At 45.6% G+C, this 24,587-nt stretch overlaps 1 protein-coding gene across 2 annotated transcripts in view; it reads left to right on the forward strand.

Moving 5' to 3' along the window:
- GLB1 (galactosidase beta 1) overlaps positions 1-24,587 on the forward strand; it is a 67,244-nt gene that overhangs the window by 21,045 nt on the left and 21,612 nt on the right. For both annotated transcript variants that reach the window (XM_090050349.1, XM_090050350.1), the window contains exons 3-12: positions 2,297-2,447; positions 2,783-2,843; positions 4,560-4,654; positions 5,110-5,290; positions 6,289-6,347; positions 7,184-7,305; positions 7,407-7,447; positions 9,693-9,805; positions 16,768-16,842; positions 21,416-21,505. In XM_090050349.1, the coding sequence (XP_089906475.1) occupies positions 2,297-2,447; positions 2,783-2,843; positions 4,560-4,654; positions 5,110-5,290; positions 6,289-6,347; positions 7,184-7,305; positions 7,407-7,447; positions 9,693-9,805; positions 16,768-16,842; positions 21,416-21,505 (988 nt within the window). The remainder of the gene's footprint in view (positions 1-2,296; positions 2,448-2,782; positions 2,844-4,559; positions 4,655-5,109; positions 5,291-6,288; positions 6,348-7,183; positions 7,306-7,406; positions 7,448-9,692; positions 9,806-16,767; positions 16,843-21,415; positions 21,506-24,587) is intronic.

Consider the following 24,587-nt stretch of genomic DNA (forward strand, 5'->3'; position numbering starts at 1 on the left):
GTTAAAATGGTTGAAGTTAAGAGACCTTTTTTACAGATACATTTTCAGTAATGCTGTTCAGGTAATGCACATGTGCCTGGCTCTTTATTTTTCTCTGACTAGCGAAAATAATATTGGCTACACATTTTTCTCTTGTTCAGTTCTACAAAACAATAACTTTTTATTTTTAACCTAGAGTAATATAGACGATAGGAAAAGTGCTGCATCAGAGGAGACCTTTTACTTGACTGCTCTCAGCTTTTTATTACGTACTGATTTTTTTCACCGTTTTATGTGAATGTTCTCTGCTTGTCTTAAGTGCTAGGAAGCACCACCCTTAAAACATGCCAGGTTGCTCCTGCTGTGTGCCAAAAAAGCTGTTGCAGTGATGCCAGAAGTTTGCATAGATTTCATAGACATTATGGCTGGAAGGGACCTGTGAGATCATCAGGTCCAGCCCTTTAGGACGTCAGCTAGGGTCAGATCACCCGAGCAAGATAAACATTCAAGCATGCAGCACAGCAGGTGCAAATAAGCACTTCCTGGCCCTTTCCAGCACAGCATAGACGTGCTTATCGTAGAGTCATAGAAAATTAGAATTGGAAGGGACCTCTTATATTACATTGTTTTTATATTTGATGCCATCATGCTGTTACAAGGGATGCATATCTGCCTATCTTCATTTCATTAACTTGAAAGGTGTGTGCTTCCTTTCTCTTATGTTGCTTTGCTCAGGCTGTCTCTAGTCCCTGCCTCAACAGGTGTTCTTTCTGATTGCTGGTTTGGTGCCCTGAGGCTCAAGACCATGCTGTGCCACACTGTCTCAAGCCCATGCCAGGCAGAACTTCTAGCTTTGCAGATGTACTAGGTAGTAATAAAGAGAATGTATTAAGTATTTGCTTCTGGCATCCAAATACTTTTATAGGCGGTACCCTCCTGCCTTCAGCTTGCCAAATGCATGTTATAGCACCATCCTGTATCAAGGTATAATTAATTTAAATAAATCTTATGCCAGGTACTCTGTGGTCAGAATGTGGTTTCATAAGCCACAGCTGGAGAGGGTAGGTGAGATCTCCTAAAATAAATAGTTTCACACTTCACTGACAACCTTGATTTTTGGTGGAAGTGAGATCCCTGCTTATAATTTGGCACCTTGGTGTTATGTACATTGCCTCTTTTTCACATCAGTGCCTAAGAACCTGCCTTTTTTAATTGACTGAGGCACTGGGAATAGTGCTTCTTTTGCTTTGGGTATTCATGTATTCCTTACAGTAGACAAAGCGTGGACACATGCCCCAGTACAGTTTGAGAAACCCATTATTAAAGGCTAGCTATTATTTCTAGCACACTATTCATGCCCAACCTCTAGGGTAATTCACAGTATGAATCTTTTTACCAATGACCACAACCACCACAGTGATGAAGATGTTGTCAAGTTAACAATACAGATTATCCGCAGATCTGTAGCAGTTTGGGTAGCTATCTTTCAGATGGCAATAACGTCCTGTTTTTGGATTGGTACAGGCTCCCTCGTTTGTATGTCCATGTGCTGGAAAGTTAAGGCAAGCTCTTCACTCACCTTCATAAACGTCTTCTTTGTGCAGAAATTCCAGAATATCTGTTGGCCATCCTGGTTCTGCACAACAGTGTCATCTCAATATCCTGTGCTATTTCTGCACCAGAAGTACTGATCTGCATCTAGGGAACATGCAGCAATTGCAGTCTTTATCAGGTCTCTCTGCTTTGCTATGAATAAAATGGTCTATGAGAGCCATTGCTACTGACCTGCCATCAACTGTCTCCCAGACCTCTTTCTGTGTACCCTGACATAATATATTTCTCTGTATGAGTAGGAACAGCCACCTTGTAGAGCAGTTTAAGTTAGTGAGGTGCTATAAGTCCTTGAGACATATCCTAGAGATCCTACCACAAAACCATACAAAGCTATGATGGAAATAGGTATGTTTCTGGGGCTTGTAGAGCTCTGGAGCATGGACACTTGAAGGCGAGTTTGGCAGGTGTTTGCCTGTATTCCTCATGACAAAATTTGGATGAATTGCCTCCGTGTAGACAGACATTGTCTTAAGCATCTGTTATTAGTTAGTGCTGAGTTTAGCACTTTCAGTTCCTAAGAACACCTGATGGGAGTGAGGTCCAAAATTCACTTGTATATCTTGCTGGTGTGAAAGTACTAATATATAAAGCATTACAAAACTGGAAGTGGTGTGTCTGCTTGCATTAAGTGAAGTTGGTGTTGATGTTACCTTCTTGTTCTGGTCTCATGCAGTTGTCACGGAAGGTGTTTTTATCTTCACAGGTATGTGCCGTGGAACTATCATGAATCTGAGCCAGGACTATATAACTTCTCTGGTGACAGAGATGTGGAATATTTCCTGCAGCTAGCTAATGAGACTGGATTGTTGGTAATACTGAGAGCTGGACCTTATATCTGCGCAGAATGGGACATGGTAAAGATTTGGTTAAGACTTTCCCCATCTCTAGGCTGAATTTGCATCTGGTCTCTATCTAATATAGATGTCAGGTTATTTTCACCTCAGGGTTAGAATGAAAAAAAAAAATTCATCATACACAGGCCAGTGTCTTGCCCAGGTATGGTCTGATAGCACAAAACATGTTAATGGTTACACAATGTTCATTTTAACAGAGGCTTAGTTATTATTTATCACTGACATACACCATGAAATGGATAATATCAGTGGATATAATTCTCATGTAGTTGGCTAAACTTACTATTATGGTTTCTGAAAAACAGCCACTTAATTAGTTTCCTCCTTCTTCCTAGGGTGGTCTGCCTGCATGGTTATTGGAAAAAGAATCTATTGTTCTAAGATCTTCTGATTTAGGTAAGGAGATCAGAACAATCTGCAAAACCACATTCCATTTGCAAGCAAAGCAGAGGGTTGAGATTTGTGTTTTTTCAAGTATTAGTACGTTAATTCTAATATTATAAAAGCCTAACTCTTTCTGTGTGTTTGTCCGTTTGTAATGCTTTATTTGCACTCTAATTGGCTGCCGGAAGCCAATCGGAGTGCTCCAAGTATGGGGGAGTGCCACCATTATTCCGAACTGTGCCGAGGACCGGACGGAGGGTGGGGGAACCGAGGCCAGCAGCTCTGGCCTTGGCTCCCCCACCCTGCTCCCTGCAAGTGGCGCCGAGGACCAGACAGGGGGTGAGGGAGCCAATGCTAACCCATCCTGCTCTCTGCAAGCTGTGCCGAGGACCACTGCAAGCTGCTGCCCTTGGCTCCCCTACCCCACTCCCTGCAAGAGGCAGAACAGCAGCAGCATGGGGCGTTAGGTGGCGGCACTCCATCCTAGCCCCCTCCCCTCTCTGTCATTCTTGACGGACATTTGGCTATTTGTTGTTATAAAAACATTAGTTAGGAGCAACAAGAACATAAGTTACCATGAATAATATTCTCTGAATAAGGCGTGCACAATGAATAAATTGTCCAGTGAATAATTCTATGGAAAGAATAAGCTGAAGATGACTTTTGTAGTTCAATATTTGCAAGGCTGTACTTTTAGATGGAGACTTCCTAAAATGCAGCCTGCGAAGTGTTTGCACATGGATCATAAAAGTACTTTTTAATGGTGGCTATCCTCAGTTGAAGCAGCTTGATTGAACAGTCAACAGCTATAGGGTTGCCAGTAATAACTGACTAACACATCCTTGCAACAACTCTGTGATCCATTGTTAAAGATAATTAATTTCCTTTACAATAGCCTTGGTAAGCTGGCATGAAGTGTTCCAATGTTCATCTCCAGATAAGTTCTCATGTGCTGAATGATTTGGGAGGTGCTCAGTTACCTGGACTGACCTGACATATTTGCCTACTTTTTGTGCAATGCTGCAATATGCCAGTTATTTTAGTGCTCCCTAGGGATGTATATATAATACATACGTATGTATATGTATGTGCATGTATATGCGTGTGTGTGTGTATATATAATGCATTCTACTAAGAGCTCTTTGCTGCCAAAAGTTCAATACCCCCACACAACTTTCTGGATTAGTAACAGTTCTGTTGCCTGATGCAAAACCTTTCTCCTGGTTCTGATGCCTCACTAGTTAGCTTCCAAGAATTTACTGTGCTGGAGTTTTGCAGGTATGCTAGACTCTTGGTCTAGAGAGCTACTCCTTAAGATTGCTGGAGTAGCGGGGTGGCTGACATAGCATTGCTTCTGACATTTTGCTTGAGTATTGGCAAGAAAAGTCAGTTGTGTAAATTCTAATCGAGCTAGAATGTAGTCATGATGCTAGATTCTCCTTGTAACTTTGTGTACATAAGGCATACCATATTACATCTATTGAGCATCAATGGTTTGCACTGCAGATTCATTTTATATTGTGGCTCCCAGTGTAACGATCCACCCATTAAGTGGCACTCCCTGAACAAAACTGAATCATATCATCACTTCATTATATAGTACTTTTTGTTCTCTTTGTACAGACCCTGTGCATTTAGCGATACACACTTTTTTCTTACTTGAAATTTTAAAAAAGTAAAGGCCAAAACCCTGCAGCTCATCTTCACTTTTCCCTTTGTTTATTTCAGATTACCTAGAATCTGTGGACAAGTGGATGGGTGTCTTTTTACCAAAGATGAAGCCTCTTCTTTATCAAAATGGAGGGCCAATTATTATGGTGCAGGTAACATATTTTAAAAATAAAATGAGAAAAATTGCAGTGTGACAGCTAATGGTTTTTATGCCTTTGGTCACATTTATTGCTTTTTCTCCATACTTACTAATAAGTACAGCTTTCAATATGGACTTTCAGTACCTAGCCCTTGTTGATTCTTGGTGACATTCTGTGGGTTACGGGGGTGGGGTTGAGGTGAGCACAGTCATTTGCTCAATAAATTTTTTTTGTTGCTGGTTCCAACAGGAATGTAAGGATAATGGCTCAGAGGTTGCTGTTGTGAGCTTCTCCATCTGCTCACATTCCGTGCATCTTTTTCAGAGTTACTGCTGGTTTCATTGTCTCCCTCCCGAGACGTAACCACCCAGGTTCAGCAGCTACTCTTAGTGTCAGTGAAAGGCTTTTTCACTATCCAGGGCTGGGTTAGTTATCATGTTGCTGATTGCATGATTTTTATTGTGTAGGTTGAAAATGAGTATGGAAGCTACTTTGCCTGCGATTACGATTACCTTCGATATCTCCAGAAGCTCTTCCGCCACCACCTTGGGGAGGATGTGGTGCTGTTTACCACAGATGGGGCAGGCAAAAGTTACTTGAGATGTGGAGCGCTGCAAGGTCTTTATGCAACAGTGGATTTTGCCCCAGGTTGGTGTTCACAGCAATATTTTACTCATTTGTAGCAAAGCAAATGGTCTCTTTGACATATGGCAATCTACATACCTATAATCATTTGCTATTTGTCTCTGGGGTCATCTTGACCAATTTGGTCTTTGTTTACAGTGCCAATATCTTGAATAATGCAGCAGGGTGGGGCAATTTTTTCTAAGGGTCATTGGCCCTGTTCAGTGTCCAGATCCATCAAATGATCACCTTCCTAATATCTGCAAGAAAATTTGTGCTTAGTTTTTTCTTAAAAAGTACATGTTGTTGTAATCTGCAGTGCTATAGACCTGTATAATTGCTATCTGAGTGTAGCATTTGTGAAAAGTGCCCAGTAAACAGAAGAGAAGCCTTAATGCCTTTTATCCAATGCCTAATTTAATGCTTTTTACAAATGCATAGCCTTGGCAAGCTAGGTTTGCTATGCCTTGAGTTAAAGTTCCAAGCTTCTGCAATCGGTAGCCTCCTTGGTGACTTATCCTTTGTTGATAGACAACTCAGTGTATTGTGCATTTGTATATCAGATACTAAATGGGCTAAATGAACTGAGTCTACATAACTGCTTTGTATAGGTCAGACAGTGAGCGGGAATGACTTTTCCAGACACTGTTGGCTTGTGTAGTTTACCAGCATCTTTCATTCCTCCCAAAATTGATGCTAAAATAAGATCCACATTTTCTGGAATGATTCCCTAATTTGGCTGGGGGGGCCCATTTCCTGGTGTTCATCTTGAAGTAACTTTTAAAGGATGAATCCCTCCCCTCTAAAAATTGGGCTGTGCCCATCAAGTGCTTCAGGTTCAACACTGAAAAATCGAGGTGCCCAAAATCATTAGTTCCTTCCAAAAATATAGGGACTAGGTAATACCTGGATTATAGTTAATACATGCGAGAGATAGAGCAGTCCGTTTCTATTTATTTAAGGCAAAGAACTGAAATAGAACAGATTTTGCTGCTTAGCTTTTGCTTTTTATCTATTTCCAGGTCGTAATGTCACAGCAGCATTTTTATCTCAAAGAAGCAGTGAACCAACAGGCCCTTTGGTATGTATTTATTTTTGTTTTTAATTTTTCATAAATTGTTTCATGTTGGTGTATACGTAATAAAGGGGTTGATATCAGTACCTTATGCTGCTTCTTGGGATGCTCAGATTGTTTTGAATATTAGACCTCGTGGCTAGGCACAGGATGAGCGTTGTTTCCTATGTCGTTTTTTTGAAGTTTTGTCCCAACTAAGATAAATAAGTACAAAACAATGGAAACAGTATAGATGATTTGGTGAGTGAGTAAAGTGTGGGTAGATGGTGGGAGTTAAGTGTGAGTGGGTGGGTGGAGTTAGAAGTAGAAAAAAAGGAAGCAAAAAAACTTCACTTCTTAAAAATTGCCCTCTATTTCTATACACCTTAATGGGACCTGAATTGGTTATACAGGCTACTTTGACAAAAGAAGGGCTCCTGGAACATAAGTTCTTTTGGCAAGCTCTTAGAGCAGCATTTTTGACCAATTATTTTGCTACTTCAAAGCTTTATTTTTATTCAGTGTAATATGAATGGGCTTATCTTGCAAATTTACATGTAGAGTCCATCAGTCCTTTTAGTGATCGAAAGTTGAAGGTGTTCCATGTATGACAGAGTACAGTGAAACCCATGCTAAACACCACTTGAACCATTCAGGATATTTAATGTATTCTGGAGGTGATTAACTTCTAACATATTCTACTGCATAGATAGTATTTTCAAGAAAACTTGTATAATGTAAATTGTTTTATTTTTTGGATTTTTTCTCCTCCCTTTTGGCTACTGACCTAAACCAAACTCAATAACATTAAATTACAGTTTTGCTTCCTCTTTGTATTTCTCTACCATTCTTTCTGCTTTCAGGTTAATTCTGAGTTCTATACTGGCTGGCTGGATCACTGGGGTCACCGTCATTCTTTTGTGCCAGCCCAGCTGGTAGCTAAATCTCTTGGTGAAATCCTGGCACGTGGTGCTAATGTTAACATGTAAGTGTATATTTGAGAGCATGGCTCTTTCAGTAAATGGTTTGATTATTAGTGGAGTCCAGCAAAACCTGGGTTGAGTGTTTTTTTGTTTTCATTTTTAGGTACATGTTTATAGGTGGGACCAATTTTGCCTACTGGAATGGTGAGAAACAGTCAGAATTTATTTGGATTCTTATGACTTAATTCAGGGGGGCTGCCCAACTTCTAAGCATCGGGGGTTGAATGCCCTGCGGGCCTCACCAGTGAGGGCTGCATGCCCATAGGCTGCACCAGGGTGAGTCTCAAACCCCCAGGTCACATACCATGGGGGCGATTCCCCCCACCCACTGCAGCTCCATGCACCTGTGACCCCTCCTCCCCTCTGTGCTGCTCATCTTCAGCTCCCCAAGGGCAGAGGCAAGCAGTGAAAGCCAGAGAACAGAGGGGGAGTCAGTAAATTGAGGAGTCAGTGGATGAGAGACAGGTTGGGGTGGTGGAGGGAAAGGGAAAAAATGTAGCTGCTAAATAGTGGAGAGGTACCTGGAGAGTCAGAGGTTAGGCGGGTTATAATATGTCCTAAATCCAATATCTATTTAGTCTGTGTGATTTTTTTGTATCCAGTAGATTGATGAAGTGAAGTTCATAGACTCGTGTGTGAAAGGTGTTTTGTAAATTCCCTTTGATAATTAGAACTGAGAGATTGGAGAGAGAGTGGTTTTCTTGTGAGAAATGTTCCCCCACAGGTAGTTGGCTACTCTTGTCCCTGATAGATTTTTCCTAGAAGCATTCATTCTGGTAGGCAGCTATTCATAGATTGATAGAAGTAGGGTTGGAAGGGACATTGTAGATCATCAGGTCCAACCCCCTGCCCCTGGGCAGGAGAGAAAAACTGGGCTCAAATGACCCCAGCCAGGTAGATGTCAAGCCTCCTCTTAAAGACCCCCAGGGTAGGAGCCATCACCACTTCCCTTGGAAACTGGTTCCAGATCCTAGCCACCCTGACTGTGAAGTAGCGCCTTCAGATGTCTAGTCTAAACCTACTCTCTAACAACTTGTGGCTGTTATTCCTTGTTACCCCGGGAGGTGCTAGGGGGAACAAGGTCTCTCCCAAACCCTGCTGGTACTCCCTAGTGAGTTTATAGATGGCCACCAGGTCCCCCCTCAGCCTTCTCTTGCAAAGGCTGAACAGGTTAAGGTCTCGTAGCCTCTCTACGTAGGGTCTGCTCTGCTGTCCCTGGATCATGCGGGTGGCCCTCCTCTGGACCCTCTCAGTGCTGTCCACACCCCTCCTGAAGTGCGGTGCCCAGAACTGAACACAGTACTCCAGCTGCGGCTTGCCCAGTGTCACAGAGAGGGGGAGGATCACCTCCTTGGTCCTGCTTGAGATGCATCTGTGGCTGCACGACAAGGTACGGTTAGCCCTACTGACCGTGACCTCGCATTGTTGGCCCATATTCATCTTGGAGTCATAATGACTCCAAGATCTCTTTCTGCCACTGTGCTCTCAAGAAGGGAGTTTCCCAGCTTATACAAGTGTGCTGCTGGTTCCTACTGCCCAAGTGTAGCACCCTGCACTTGTCAGTATTGAAACCCATCCTGTTTTTGTTAGCCCACCCCTGTAACCTGTCTAGGTCCTGCTGTAATCTGTCCTTCCCTACTAGTGTGCCTACCTCACCCCAAATCTTGGCATCAGCAAATTTAAACAGGCTGCTTTTCACCCCGTCGTCCAAGTCACTAATAAAGAAATTGAACAGTACGGGCCCAAAGACCAAGCCCTGGTGGTCTCCACTGCCCACTTCCCTCCAGGTTGAAAAGGACCCATCCACCACTACCCTCTGAGTACAACCCTTCAGCCAATTTGCAATCCATCTGACTGTGTAGGCATCAGTGCCACAGTCACCTAGTTTTTTAATGAGAATGGGGTGGGAGACTGTGTCAAAGGCCTTGCTGAAGTCCAGAAAGACTACATCCACTGCGACACCTGCATCCAGTGCTTTTGTGACCTGTTTGTAGAAGGCAGTCAGGTTGGTTTGACAAGACCTGCCCCTAATGAAACCATGCTGGTTGCTCTTGAGCATCATCCCTGCTGCTGGCCCATCACAGATATGCTCCTTGATAATCTTTTCAAAGAGTTTCCCCAGGTTTCTCCATATATTTTCTATCAGGACATTTAGTGCACTGGTTGAGAGATATTACTTTGTTCTCCAGGGTCCCGAGTAGGGACAAATTCAATGGATTGTCCTGAATAAGGATAGCTTCCTGGAATGGGACACAAGCTGAATCTGTAGAGTTAGAAAAGAAAAGTTTCTTCACTATGATCAAAGAATTGAGAATGGAAAGAAACAAACAGTCTTATAGAGGATGAAACTGGAAGAGATCTTTCATTTTTTAATTGTTTTTTTCCCTAGGAGCAAATATGCCATACACACCACAGCCTACTAGTTATGACTATGATGCTCCATTAAGTGAAGCAGGGGACCTCACGGAGAAATACTTTGCTCTGAGGGAAGTAATTGGTATGGTGAGTGTACATAAGACTTGTTAAGAATGTTTCTCTAAATGTCATTGGCTTAACCCCCAGCCTTCCTGCTCACAGGTAGGTGTAGGTTACCTCTTTAGTTATTACACACTTCTGCTATGTGCTTGTAAGGTTAAAAAATGTCCAAACCCTGCTTCTATCCCATTTGGATAGTGCTCCCTTATTCAGATAACTAAATTTTCCCCTTTAGTACTTTACAAACAAGTGGAGAGACTGAGCTGCAGAACCTGAATCTGTATTTTGAATACCCTGAAGCCCAGGGCTGGTCAGGCCATATGTTTACTTTGGGCCCATCTCTGTGTTTAAATACTGCAAGCAATTGTTTTCCTTTCTAGAACAGAGACTTCATCCTGTTTTCTAAAATAGGTGGCCCCCCTGTGGCATGGGTGCCACAAACAGCATGGGCAGCCTTGTTTGTGTGGCACCTGGCAGACTGGGGAGGGCACAAGAAGCACAGTGGCAGATAGAAAGCAGAAGAGCAGCTTGGTCAAGGAGCACAGGGCAGGGAGCAGAAAGCTGGATAGGAGATCAGGTAAGGGAAAGGGATTAGAGTGCCATTTGGAGAGGAGGAAGGGCTGATGTGTGGAAGGCCTGCCAGACATGTTGGTCCTCACTATTCTAAAACTTTTCTTAGTTTTAAACTTTCCATGTCTCTAACTGTAGCGTGTTTTGAGTTGTACAAGTCAGCTCAAACCACTGACCTGTGTGTAGCTTCTTTCACAAAGGCTATTCACAAATATTTAATCGTTTTTGGAGTGTTTATGATGGGTTAGCAGTATGTGACCCAAGGTGATACATTTTGAAGCAGAGAGTTGCTTTTGATAAGATCTGAAATGTCAGAGTACATTTATTCTTTTTGGTCAGATTGGTGTGTGCAACTTTTACACTGTGGTTTGTTTGCTTCTTGTGTGCCATATCCATAGGATCTACATGAAAGCTTCCTGTCTGTTCTGTGGGTTCTGTACCTAGTAGTAGTCTATTTACTCAATCACATTTTGAGATAAAGGTGTTACAAGAAGGCTGGCTTGTAATGAATGTCTGCTTAGAAAAGGATAGATTTGTTGCAAGTAGAATATATATTGGGACCCCCATACAGTAAACAAGTCTTGGTTTGGAGTGGAGTTTTCCAAACTAAGGCTAAGGACAGAAGTTACACATAAAACAGTTTAAGTGATCAGAAACTGGTTCAAACCTATAACAGAAGTTCAGTGCACATAAACCAATTTCCAAATGGCTGAAACTGGTTTGAGATACTCCTGGTTGCATGTAGTATCAGGCTTAACTGCTTGAGCTCAGACTGGTTTATGGAACTTCGGTTTAGTTTAAACCAGGATGGGGTTTGGGACAGGAGTCCCACAGCATCCCAGCATGCGCTGCGGCCCTGGGCTGTGCTGTGCTGTCTGTTCCAGTGGAGCAGGGCTGGCCCAGCCCCTCTGCTCTCTAGCTGGAGCATGGGTGGGGAGGGGTATCGCCAGATGCCAGACCCTCTAAGGTGAAGGGGGCAGGGAAGAGGCTTATTCCCGTCTCGCCTTTGTCCCAACATCACAGACCTCAGCCAGGGTCTGACAGGCAGAGGTGCAGCAGCCCCTGCCATGCATTTCTCTGCTCGGTGCTCCAGTGGCGGGGGAATGGCCAGCCCTGGCAGTAGTCTCAAGTGGCCGGGGTGGGGCGTTTAATTCCCAGCTCCCCTGTCCCATTGGCATGGACTCGAGCTGGGGTCCGCCAGGTGCTCCCCCCTCACTGCTGCAGGGGCAGAAGTGTGGCAGGATGCTGGCTGGCATGTCTCCCTGAGGCAGGATGGGGCTGCGCTGTGGGCGGGAGCAGGGCAGGCAGACTGCCTGGAGCGAGGCTGCCACAGATTGCACAGGGAGAGTGGCAGCACTGGGACTCAGAGGGCCCCCCAAACCCCTGCTAGTGCCACTTGCCCTGCACAGTCTGTGGCAGCTCTGCCCACCCTGTTCCTGTCTGCAGTGCAGCCCCCCTCCCTCCCCTCCCACTGGGAAGAGGCTTGCGTTCCAAGGAAACCATGAAAAGGCTGTTGCTCAATCAGGGTTGCTCCCCCCTCGGTGCTCCAGTGGCAGGGGCAGGGACAGGGATGCAGCCAGAGGCCAGCTGGGATGGCCCCATTAAGTGAAGGAGGCAGGGAGTGGGGTTATTTCCCCTCTCCCTCCAACATCTGGTGGAGGGGGGCAGGGAAGAAGCTTATTTTGCCTCTCACCCCGTGCAGGGTGCAATCGGCAGAGGCGATGGTTGGAGCTGGCAGACCTTGGCTGTGCTTCGGGGGAGGGGAAAAAACTCCCTCCCTGCCCCCTTTGCCTCGGGGCATCTGGCCATACCCCCACCCCAGCAGCAGCGAGGGGGGAGTGCCAGGCAGACCCCAGCTTGGATCTATGCTGGTGGGACAGGGAGAGGGGGATTAAACACCCTGGATAGCCAGTTCATTTGAGGCTACTGCCGGGGTTGGCCATGCCCACCCCTCTTCCAGCACAGCTTCTCTGCAGCCAAGGGCTCACTCTAATGCCCTCTGGCTTCTGGCCTGAGACACGGCAGGCATGTGCCTGCATTTCCTGAGTTAAAGGTGAATGTCTATTCACTTGCAAATTGGTTCAGTGTAGTTAGATTAACTTGCAAAGATTGAATCAATTCTAAGTTCATCGAGAGATGGGGATCCACAGGAGCAAGAGAAAACTGAACCAGGTTTAGGACCTGCCTAGGTAAGAGCTCAGGTATATACCAAGGGACCAGTTGTCTGTCAGGTAGTGGGGGTGTCCAGGGCTCCCACGGGGGGATTAAGGTGTCTCTTCACTAATGCAAGAAGCATGGGGAATAAGCAGGAGGAGTGTGCTCTCCTGCTTGCAAGTAGTAAAATCGACCTGGTTGGCCTAGTGGAGCCATGGTGGGATGAAACATTTGACTGGGCATTAGACATAGAGGGCTATAGGTTGTTTAGGAGAGATAGGAAGGGGAAAAAAGGTGTGTGGGGGGGGTGGCGCTCTATGTTAGGGAACAGTATACCAGTTCTAGCTTCCAAGTGGGACCAGGGGAAGGCTTAACTGAGACCCTGTGGGTCGAACTTCAAGGAGGGCAGGGGGAGAGGGATCTGGTGATAGGGGTTTACTACAGGCCACCACATCAGGAGGAAGAGTTGGATCAGGAATTTTCCAGGCAGCTTGGGGAGGCCGTGCGTGCAAAGGATGTTATGGTCATAGAATCATAGAAGTAGGGTCAGAAGGGACCTTGTAGATCTTCAAGTCTGACCCCCCCCACCTGGGCGGGAGAAAAACTGGACTCAAATGAGTCCAGCCAGGTAGGCATCAAGCCTCTTCTTAAAGACCCCCAGGGTAGGAGCCAGCACCACTTCCCTTGGATGGTGATATGAGTAATGGGTGATATGAATTACCCTGACATTAACTGGGAGGAGCAGTCGGCCAGGTCTAGCCACTCACAAAGGTTCTTGATGTGCGTACAGGACTTACACCTCGTGCAGGAGGTACTCGTCCCCACTAGGGGAAACGCCATACTGGATCTGGTGTTAGCCTCTGGGGATGACCTGGTGGAGGGTGTGCTAGTACAAGGGAGGCTAGGGGACAGTGATCATGAAATGATCCAGTTTGGTATTCAGAGAAATGTGGGGAGGGTAACTAGCACAGCACAAATGCTTGACTTTAGGAAAGCCAATTTTGATGTGCTCAGGGCAGTAGTCATGGAGGCACTCGGAGCCCAGGGTGTAGCTAGTATAGGGGTTCAGGAAAGGTGGTCCTTCCTCAAGGAGGCTATCCTTGGGGCGCAGCAGGATGCAATTCCTCTGCACAGGAAGGCAGGAAAAGGGTCCAAGAAACCTTCATGGCTGAGCGCGGATATCCAGGCTGGCCTGAGGGCAAAATAAAAAGTGTACTGGGAGTGGAGGCAGGGGGCAGGGACCAAGGAGGAGTACACCTCCCTGACCCGAGCTTGTAGGGGTTTGGTGAGGAAGGCGAAAGCAGCACTAGAGCTTAGATTAGCTTCTGGGATTAAGGATAATAAAAAGTCCTTCTTCAAGTATATTGGTAGCAAGAAAAGGTCTCGGGGTAACATTGGACCCCTACGGGGCAGGGCAGGGCAGTTGGTGATGAACGCGTGAGAAAAGGCAAACTTTTCAACAAGTTATTTGCCTCCATGTTCCTGTCTGCTGACAATGGGGTGGTTTGGGGTGATAGCTTAGAGAGGCCCAGGAAGGATGCAAGTCCCCTGACTGTTAGTTTGGACCTAGTTAAGGATTACCTGGAGGGCTTAGATGTATTTAAGTCGGTGGGCCTGGATGACCTTCATCCATGGGTGCTGAGGGAATTGGCTGGTGTCATTGCAGAGCCATTAGCACGGCTGTTTGAGGACTCCTGGTGCTCGGGCCAAGTCCCTGAGGACTGGAAAAGGGCCAGTGTGGTTCCTATTTTCAAGAAGGGGAGGAAGGAAGAGCCTGGCAACTACAGGCCAGTCAGCCTCACTTCTATCCTGGGGAAGGTCTTTGAAAAAATTATCAAGGGCCACATTTGTGAGAGCCCTGCAGGGGAAGTGATGTTGAGGGGTAACCAACACGGGTTCATGCCAGGCCGTTCCTGCCTAACTAACCTGGTCTCTTTCTACGACCAGGTAACAAAAAGCTTAGATGTGAAGGAGGAAGTCAGTGTCATCTTCTTGGACTTTCAGAAGGCCTTTGACACAGTGACCCACCCAATTTTGGTGGGCAAGCTGAGGGACTGTGGCACTGACGAGTGCACAGTTACATGGGTGTCAAACTGGCTCCAGGGGCGCACCCAGAGGGTGGTGGTGGATGGGTCGATGTTGACCTGGGAGGGTGTGGGCAGCGGAGTCCCCCAGGGCTTGGTCCTTGGGCCGGTGCTGTTCAACATCTTCATTAGTGACCTGGACGAGGGTGTGGAGAGCACTCTGTTCAAGTTCGGTCATGACACCAAGCTGTGGGGTAAAGTAAATACACTGGCAGGCAGGGACCGCATCCAGGCAGACCTGGATAGGTTGGAGAAGTGGGCAGATCTGAGCAGGATGCGGTTCAACAAGAACAAGTGCAAAGTGCTGCACCTGGGGAGAGGGAACCAGCATTATGGCTATAGGTTAGGGGCTGACCCTCTCAGCAGCACAGAGGCAGAGAGGGATCTTGGAGTCAGGATTGACTCCAGGATGAATATGAGTCACCAGTGCGACGAAGCAATAGGCAGAGCCAACCGCACCCTGTCATGCATCAACAGGGGCATCACTAACAGGTCCAGAGAGGTCTTGCTCCCCCTCTATGCGGTGCCGGTCAGGCCGCAGCTGCAGTACTGTGTCCAGTTCTGGGTGCTGCACTTCAAGAAGGACGTGGAGAACCTGGAGAGGGTCCAGAAGAGGGCCTCTCATATGGTTGAGGGCCTCCATGGCCAGCCCTATGAGGAGAGGCTGAGGGACCTGAATCTCTTCAGTCTCCGCAAGAGGAGACTGAGGGGGGATCTTGGGGCTTCCTGCAACCTTATCAGGGGCCACCAGCAGGGACTTGGGGAAAGTCTGTTCACCAGGGCCCCCCTTGGAGTCACCAGGAACAATGGCCACAAGCTAAGGGAGGATAGGTTTAGGTTAGATATTAGGAAGAACTACTTCACTGGAAGGGTGGCCAGAGCCTGGAATAGGCTTCCCAGAGAGGTGGTGCTCTCACCTTCCCTGGAAATCTTCAAGAGGAGACTGGATGGGCATCTGGATGGGGTCTTATGAGCCCTCCCACCTCCAGTGCTCCTTCCTGCCTGTGGCGGGGGGTCGGACTTGAAGATCTGTCTAGGTCCCTTCCGACTCATTGATTCTATGAATTCAGGCTCCAGCTTTTTGAATGTCTGCCCTACCCTAAGGGGTCTTTAACTTGGTTATAGCTTCACCCCCCCCCCCCCGATTTTTGGGCTAAGCACTTATGCATTTGGTTTCTTCTCAAGGTTGAATATAAGTTGGTTTTGAAAACTTCAGCAGAAATATTCTCATTCATTGCTTCTTCTCTTTGTACTTGAAAACAGCAATGTAAAGCTCCAAATCATTTTTAACCATTTTGTAACTCAAGTAGTTGAGGTTTGGAAAGGAGATATGGGAACTAAAGGCCTGTTACATAAAACAGTATTTATAAAAGAAATGTAACATATGCATATCTATGTGATCTTACTGTTTCCCCCCTCTTGCAAGTTTTATTGTTATTTTAGTATTTTGTTTGTTTGTTTTAGGGGTATGACCCCCGTAAGCCAATAGATACAAAGTGCTCTTATACATGTGCAGAGAGGTTGCTCTGACGTGCTGTAATTCCAGAGCGTTGGAGCAGACTTGATTAACCGAGTGTGCTGGAGCATAGAAATTACCACACTCTAGCAGACTCCAGTGCCGTGTATATCAGTGTCCCCGCACTGAAAAATGGCTGTGGGGAGCTTTAAACTAAAACTGGTTCAACAAGTTTTAGTTCAAAGTTCCCTGCTGCTGTTTTTCAGTGCGGGGATGCTGATACACATGATGCTCTGGGCGCTTGAATTAGTGTGGCTCTCAGAGCTGTGCTAATTAAATCCCTCCCCCCCGCCTCCTGTAGCAAGTCTGTAAATGCCGAAAAAGTCACAAAAGACACAGGGAGAGCTTTACCAGGCTTGGCCACCAGGGGGCCGTAGGTTTTTGAAGAATGCCATCAGTGCCCAATACTGGCAAATACAAGATAACAGAAAATCTCAAAAGTTGAATTTCTGCTAAAATCATTTTACTATATGCAGTCATATCAGGTGGATTTTGAACACTTCTTGACCTGCTGTTAAGTTCTGTCCTCCCATGACTCCATGAAAAACATCTACCTTTTGTCCAGTCTGTCTTTAGTTTGGGGACTTTATTCCTCCTACATTATAAAATATTTGTTTAAAATGCATTGCATTTTTAAGTTTCATATAGTCTTTTCTTCTTCCTAGTATAAAAGGTTACCTGAGGGTCCTATCCCCCCAACAACACCAAAGTTTGCATACGGACAGGTTCAAATGGAGAAGGTAAGTGAATGGTTGTTATACTCCTAAGTGTACCTCTGCTCACAGTTTTCTTTGTGATTTTGAGCTAGACAGATAACAAGTATGAGGGCAGGTCTATGGAATGAGACTAGTGCTGGGTTTTTTTTCCTAATTTAGCCATACGGAATGGAGTTTGTTTGGTCTGAGAAACATTTAGACCTTGGGCCCAAAATGTTCTCCCCCATTTTCTGAAATGTATGGCTTTGTTACATGTTATACTGTGAGCTGCTCAAATATTGATCAGTGTTAGAGCTAGCTTGAGTTTGGAGCAGCTGCACACTGAAGCTAGTAGGGGCTTGGAGGACTGAAAGGTAAGAATCGCCCTCCCCCCACCCATTCTGTGCCTCTGGGGGAACACTTTACACCACCTAAACAGTTCTTAAAACTTGTTTCAGGTGTTAATGTGTGGACAATCCTAGGGTTACGGGTTCCAGGAGTCACCTAAAATGAACATAAGGAGGCCTTTATACTTTGACACTAGAACAAAAAAAAGTAAAGGTATAGGACTGGTTAAACATTGTATGTATAATACTGTTTCATTCAGTGATAGAGATCTAACTTGTTATGGCAGCTCAAGTGTTGCACAATTCAGTACTGAAAATGCCTTACAAGCCTTTGTCACTTACCTGAAGTCATCCTACTCAAGGGATGGACCGAAATCAATTTTCCATCCAAATGATTCACCAGTAAAGGAGAAACAGAAATCTGTACTGCATGTGTCTGAGGGTCCCTTAGGGTCCCCTTATAAGGCTTTGTTATACCTGATTTCTGCTCTGTAGTGAGTAATGGCATTTGGTTATTTGTACACCTGAAGTTTCTAATGACGAAGATGGGATTTGCAAATAATTTAGCACTTTTGAGCATAAGGCCACAGGATTTTTTGTTGCTCAATAATTCCACATGTTGTGTTCATATGGTCTGTAATGGCCCAGATTGCTTCATAACAATGAACAGGGAAAACTCTCACCTGGGCATTCTAGGTGATTGGCTCACAAACCTGAAACTTCTTCACAGAAGTACCCATGATTGGATGCACAATTCAGTGTGGCTTGGAGTAAAATGCAAAACCCACTGTTTTGAACCAGTTGTGCTACAATCAACCATATTCTTTTAGCCCTCCAAAAAGCCGTCTAGTTTCTGCTTGCTCGAGGGAGAGAGATAAATGTGTCTTTCTGTGTACCTGAAGATTTTGGAGAGTGCGCTAGGGTATGTCTACCCTCCAAATGATATGTTTGGGCTTGTGTTCCAAAGGAACTTTGCAAAATCATTCTCCTTCAGCTTCTGCAGTACAGTGCTGTAACCAGAGGACTCTTTAGCATCTGGAAATATCACTGGCTTTTTTTTGGAAATGGAGAGTGTAAGCAACTGCAAAGAGTAAACAATCCCTGCTCAGTTAGCCCTACACCAGTCAGATATGTGACAGTGGAGAGGGAAACTCAGTGATGGGCAATCTATATCACTGAAGCAACCTGTTTATTTTGTATTTTGGGTTTGCAGCACAGCTTGTGTATTTGAGTTTGCACCTTGGGTGTACAGATTGCATCTTTTACTTGACAGTTTCAAAAGTACTGTTACTTCCGTCCTAGCAATCGGTGGTTGGATTGCACTGTTTATAAGGAATCCCCCCAGACAGTGGCATACAGACAAAGGCGAGGGTGAGGGGGCATGCCCCCAAAGTGCTGGCCTGGGGAGGGGGCACCAGCTGGGTCACCTGGTGGCACTTCCGGTTTTGCCACCAGCGTTTCCGGGCTCGGTGATCAGCCACTGGGGAACTCTCCCCACCCTGCTCAGCAGTTGGTCAGCGGTAGATCCTCTCCCCCTACTTGGTGATTGGCCGTGGACACGGGGGTGGGGGGGCGCAAATGTAGACATTGGCATCTGGGTGCCGGAGACCCACGGTATGCCACTGCCCCCAGATGTATTTGCTAGTTCTATGTTGTGTTAAGCATTTGTTGTCCACTTAAATGAACAGATAAAAGCTAGTAATCTGTACCAGACAACTAAGCACTGCCCATGTCACCAAGAAGGCAAGCACGGAGATTGACATTTATTTTATTTTGCCAAAAATTAGCTGTTGCTCAACTAAGTCCTTTACACTAGTGCAGAGTAGCAATACTTTCATCCTACAAGCTTAATACAAGGCACTTCACAATTATAAAAGATAGCAGTACAATATGTCCTATATTTCACAGTAGACAAAGCTGCACGTATGCAATCAGCTGAGTATCCATTACACTTATCATGAATGGCATAATTGTGAGCATGTATGATATTCCTATTTTCCCTTGCTTACCTTGACTTTTGGATGCTGTTGCATCCAAATAATCTTGTAGATGAAGCATTTGCCTTTGGCCTTCCAATGCGTGCTTGGCTATACTTCTGCAATTGGTAAACCTCTAACTGATGATCATGAACCTGACTCAGACACATTCACTGGCTCCAGAGCCAGCCCACAATTTTTTGGGGCCCACTGCAAGAAATAGTTTTAGGGCCCCCTGCCGCAAACAAGCCAGTGGCAACGTGGAGGGGACCAAGCAGCCAAAGAAGCCAGAGACGGGGGGAAGGGTGGGAGGAGGTGATGAGTGGCCAGGAGACCTTAGCTGCGGGACCCCCTGCAGCTGGTTTTGCAGGGTAGGATGGGCCGGCCCTGACTGACTCTTTCAGAGGCCAAGTTAAGGGCTTCTCTATGCCAGCCACAGTCCTAGCATGGTTTGGGAGGTGTGTACTTTGAAGGTCAGCTGTTTATTTCAGGTGCAATCCCTTATACTAAAAATTATAGATAAACGGCTTCCATAACAATGTCAGAAACCTCCTCTGTGTTGGCTCACCAATTCCAAACTGGTTCCCTGTTGCAGTCAGAGGTATCCAGCTTTCATATAGAGATAGCACCCCATTGCCATAGGAGTTGATCTCTTGTTTGTATAGTGTGGCCTTGAAGAGCTTGGGCATACTCCTTGCATGTATCTATGAAAGTTGGCTTTCTTGTGTGGAAGTGCTAGAACTGCCCCATGCCTGCACAATGATGTAAATCCACATACCATTCTACATATACATTTGAGGAAAGGGCAGGGAAAACAGCTTATTCTAATGTCCTGCTTGATATATGTACTCCTCATCTGGCATGTTCAGCTATTTGTATAATGCTCATTAGACCTGCAGTCTGGAGTCGCTCCTTCAGCAGGTCCATGGTTTTGCCCAACAGAACAGATGTGCCCTGTTGGGTTGACAAAGCTATAAGCAGTGGTGAGCTAAATAACTTCCATGCTTGGAGTCATTAAGGAAAGGTAAGTTGTCCTATGGTGCTGGGCAGACCAGGTCCTAGATGGATTCTGTTGATGAATCTAGGCTACATTCCTCCTCAAGTCCTTATGTGAGGCAGAAGGCAGGGCTGAGTGGCATCTTATCAACAAGCTAGTTCAAAGAGGCATGAGCTTTCATAGATGACAGCCTACTTTGTCAGATGCTAATGTTATGGTGTACTGCTACTCACAATATAGATGCCAGTGACCAGGACACAGCATATGGAATTAATGGGGGAAGGTAATTTTCCCTGACTCAAGCCTGCAGGCTGTGTTCTAGACCTTGTGGGTACCTTACAGTGCTGACATTCACATAGTTACCAGGGTGATGAACACAGCGTATATAATCTAAAGGGCTGGCAAATAATAAAGCTTATTGCACAAATATCTTCCAACTTCTTTTGGTTAACACTTTTTTTTTTGTACGCAAGAGAAATGATTGCATGTACAGAACAAGTGGTTCATGTTTTCCAATGGCAAGCATAGAAACTATTTTGCACAATATTGATGTGCCTTTTAATGTTATAGCACTTTTTGCTTAAACAGTGTGAAGGTTTTCTCTTGTTTTGAAACGTTTAGCATTGAAGGTTTTCTTTCTTTTTCTTGCTGTCCGTGTATATGAAGTATGACATTTTACACAATATTATGTGCTGTATTTCTGCAGAAAATTTTCTGAGGTTGTTTAAAAGCAAATGCTGGCTTTTGGAAATATTTTAACTCTGCATTGTCTAATTTTACACTGGGAATGTGGAAACACTGTATAGAAGTGAATAGATATCTGATGATCTTTAAAATAAATAAATAATGTTACCTTGGAACTTCTGGGGGATTCTGCATATTGTGTATATTGAATAGACCTGATGAACAACTGAACAAAGCTCTTTTATCATCTCAAAATTAAATTTTAAAGGGCAGCAGTTGGGCATTAACTCTGTTTCAGCAAGGTAATTAAACTTCTACTTAATGTATAAATCAGTGGGATTATTTGAATGCTTCAAGTTAAGCATATGCTTAAGTTTATTGTTGAATTAAGGCCTTACTGTTTCTAAAATTTAGAGTCAGGTTTTTTGTTTTTAAACATCTTGGATAACACTTGTTAGAGGCATAATCTGCTTTTAGTTACAGCAATGGAAGTATTTTAACTATTAATGATGTGATGACACAGAATTTGGACCTCATTTCTGTGTTCTAGTTAGTCATTAATAGAACAGTGAATTTTTTTTGGCTGAACTAAATCTGTTTCTCCTGTGTTGCAGATAGGCACTCTGCTAGAAGTTCTTGATGACCTGTCACCGTCTGGACCAGTAAAAAGCGTTTATCCATTGACGTTTGTTCAACTAAAACAAGTAAGACCTTTTCTTGTTACTGTTAATCATTTTGGCAAATATATCCTTGGTGTAACTCCATCTAAAGTAAAGGGTTTACACCAAAGGTTGCCCTTGGTCCATTATATTTTGCAGCAACTGACATCAGACAGTCATTCAGGGACACACTGGAGAATCTTATGAGCAATATATCTTACTGTAACTTCTGCTGCTGTGGTTCTTGGACTTACTGGTGTGGAGTCCCCTCCTTGTTTGTCACATCTGCTTTTTGGGTAACTGAATTTTTGGTATCTACACTGCCTTTTATCAGGGGTTCTCTTGTTCCCTCCCTTTCTCTCTTTGTGCATGCTTGTCATCTTTGCTTTCCATTCTTTTTTCTTCCCTACTGCCTGCCTGCATTTCTCATATTCTTTCTCCTTGAAGTTTTCAGTCTTTGTGGTGCAGGTACTTAAAATATTGTGGCAGACTGGGGTTCCCTGAAATGTGCTGTGTCATTCTCCATGTACCACCGGAACTGTAAGTGGGGTTGCTGCATTCTTATGATACTAAGGCTGGGCTAATTAGCAATGACCCTCAGTGCTGCTAATCAGCCTGTTAGCAACACCCCATGAACATGGTCAAGGAAATGTTGTGCATTGTGCAGCATGGTGAGTCTGAGTGCGCTGTTGCCTGGCACATACGTATGTAGTGCAGGCTTCTCTTTCAGAGTTTTCCCTCTTCTTCCTTTATCCTGTGTATCTTTTGCCTGCTGTGTATGATGGAAACATCTGCCAAGGTCAGCTCTTTTATGTAGAGAAGGAGTAGGGTGGGCCCATGTTTGCCTGACATTTCTGTGGGTATCCTAGTTATTTTTAAATGTTTTTCTCAGAATGTGAATAAAGGAAGATAAACCTCTGAGAGCAGTCACCACAGTTTATCTGGCCTGCCCCCAGGAGGATCTTTGCCCACCTACTTATTGGAAAAATATGACTTGAAAAGCACATTGTTCCTATTTTCTCTTTGTGGTGTGGCTTCCTCTTGCTCCCCCCACATCTCTTCATAGAATCAAAGAGAAGTAGGGCTGGAAGGAACCTTTAGAGGTCATCTAGCCCAACCTCCTACCAGAGGCAGAATTATCCACAAAAAAAAAAATTGGCCAACTGTGGTCTCTGCTATATCACAGTCCAATGGCTGGAGAATTGACTCCGAGGCTGGACTTAGAGAATGGTGGTCAATGGAAGTGAAACTTCATCGCGCTCTGTGACTAGTGGTGTCCCCCAAGGCTCTGTCCTTGGACCTGTTCCCTTCAACGTCTTTATCAGTGACGTGGATACAGGTGTCAGAAGTGAACTGGCCAAGTTTGCCAATGACACCAAACTTTGGGGTAGAGCATCCACACCGGAGGATAAGCTGGTGATACAGGCTGACTTGGATAGGCTGAAAAAGTGGGTGGATACAAATCTGATGACCTTCAGTACTCACAAATGTAAGGTACTCCACCTTGGGGAGGGGGGAACCCATAGCATGCTTATAGGTTTGGCAGTGCTATGCTTGCTAGCACCAAGGCCAGAAGAGATTCAGGGGTCATGACTGACCACGAGATGACCATGAGCCACCAATGCAATGTCGCAGCTGTTAAAACAAACCAAACTTGCTTGCATCCATAGATGCTTCTCAAGTAAAATTCAGGATGTTCTCCTACCGCTGTACTTGGCCTTGGTGAGGCTGCTGCTGGAGTACTACATCCAATTCTGGGCTCCACAGTTCAGGAAGGATATGGAAAAACTTGAGAGAGTCTAGAGGAGAGTCATTTGCATGATCAGAGGGCAGGAGAACAGGCCTTATAAAAAAGCTGAGTCATGGGGCTCTCCAGCCTAGAAAAGCATATGCTCAGGGGAGACCTGGTGGCAACCTATAAGTACATCAGAGGTGTGCATCAGGATCTGGGGGAAAGTCTGTTCACCAGAGCGCCGTAAGGGATGACGAGAACCAATGGTCACAAACTCCTCAAAGACCATTTTAGGCTGGACATAAGGAAAAACTTGTTTACTGTCTGAGCCCCCAAGGCCTGGAATAGGCTCCCTCCAGAGGTGGTGCAAGCATCTACTTTGGACTCCTTTTAGAAGCGTTTGGATGCTTATCTTGCTGGGATCCTTTGACTCCAGCTCACTTCCTGCCCTTGGGGCAGGGGGCTGGACTCGATGATCTTCCAAGGTCCCTTCCAGCCCTAATGTGTATGAAATCTATGAAATCCCTATACAAACCACCCTATAGAGATCCATTGTCTTATCTCGTAGAAACAGTACACTGTCAACCTAGACACAATACCTTAATCCAGGGGTTGACAACCCCCTGCATGCATGCCAGAGCATGGTAGGCAAGGCCATTTTGCTTGGAACACCTCAGCTGGCACAGGCTGTGGGTAGCTGCTGCTGCTCATGGAGCCTGGGTGGCAAGGAGGCTGCAAGCCCTGCTGTGAGCAACTCAGGCTCTGTGGCTGGCAGCAGCTGCCCAGAGCCTGAGCTGGATGTGGGAGGCAGCCAGGAGGCTGCATGCAGCCTCCAGTGGCTGTGTGAGCACCTTGGGGTGCATAGCGGGAAAAAGGCCTGGAGAGTTGTGCTGCCCTGGGCTCCTTCCCTGCCATGTGCCCAGAGGTGCACATGCAGCTGCCAACACCACAGTGGAACCCGAGTTGCTTGCGGCAGGCAGGCTGCAGACAGCTGCACTGGGGTATGGAGCCCCAACCCAGCTCTGTGGCTAGTGGTGGCCATATGCAGAATGGTCCCGGGGGTGTGTGTGTGTGAGAATTGGGGTGACTTCCCTGGGCCCCGTGCTTTGGGGAGCCCCACAGAGCTGGGTGGAGTGGCCACAGGAACTCCACGCTGCTGCCGCCAGCTTTTGCATCCAGCCATTCGCCCCAATTCCCAACCCCAGCTGCAGCTGCTTCTGGTCTGGAGCGTGGGGGATTGGGGAGGGGCGGGGCCCAGCATGTGCTGATTTGCCCCATTGTACTGCTTGAGGCGTGCTTGCAGTCATTGATGGCAACTAGCTATGCCAGGGCTCTGGGTGGTATAGCTGCTTGCAGCCTTGTGGCTGCCTGCTACAACCAGCCTGGACTCTGGGC

Source organism: Crocodylus siamensis, chromosome 5 (assembly GCF_052110815.1).
Source record: "Crocodylus siamensis isolate JL-2025a chromosome 5, ASM5211081v1, whole genome shotgun sequence".
NCBI lineage: Eukaryota > Metazoa > Chordata > Crocodylia > Crocodylidae > Crocodylus > Crocodylus siamensis.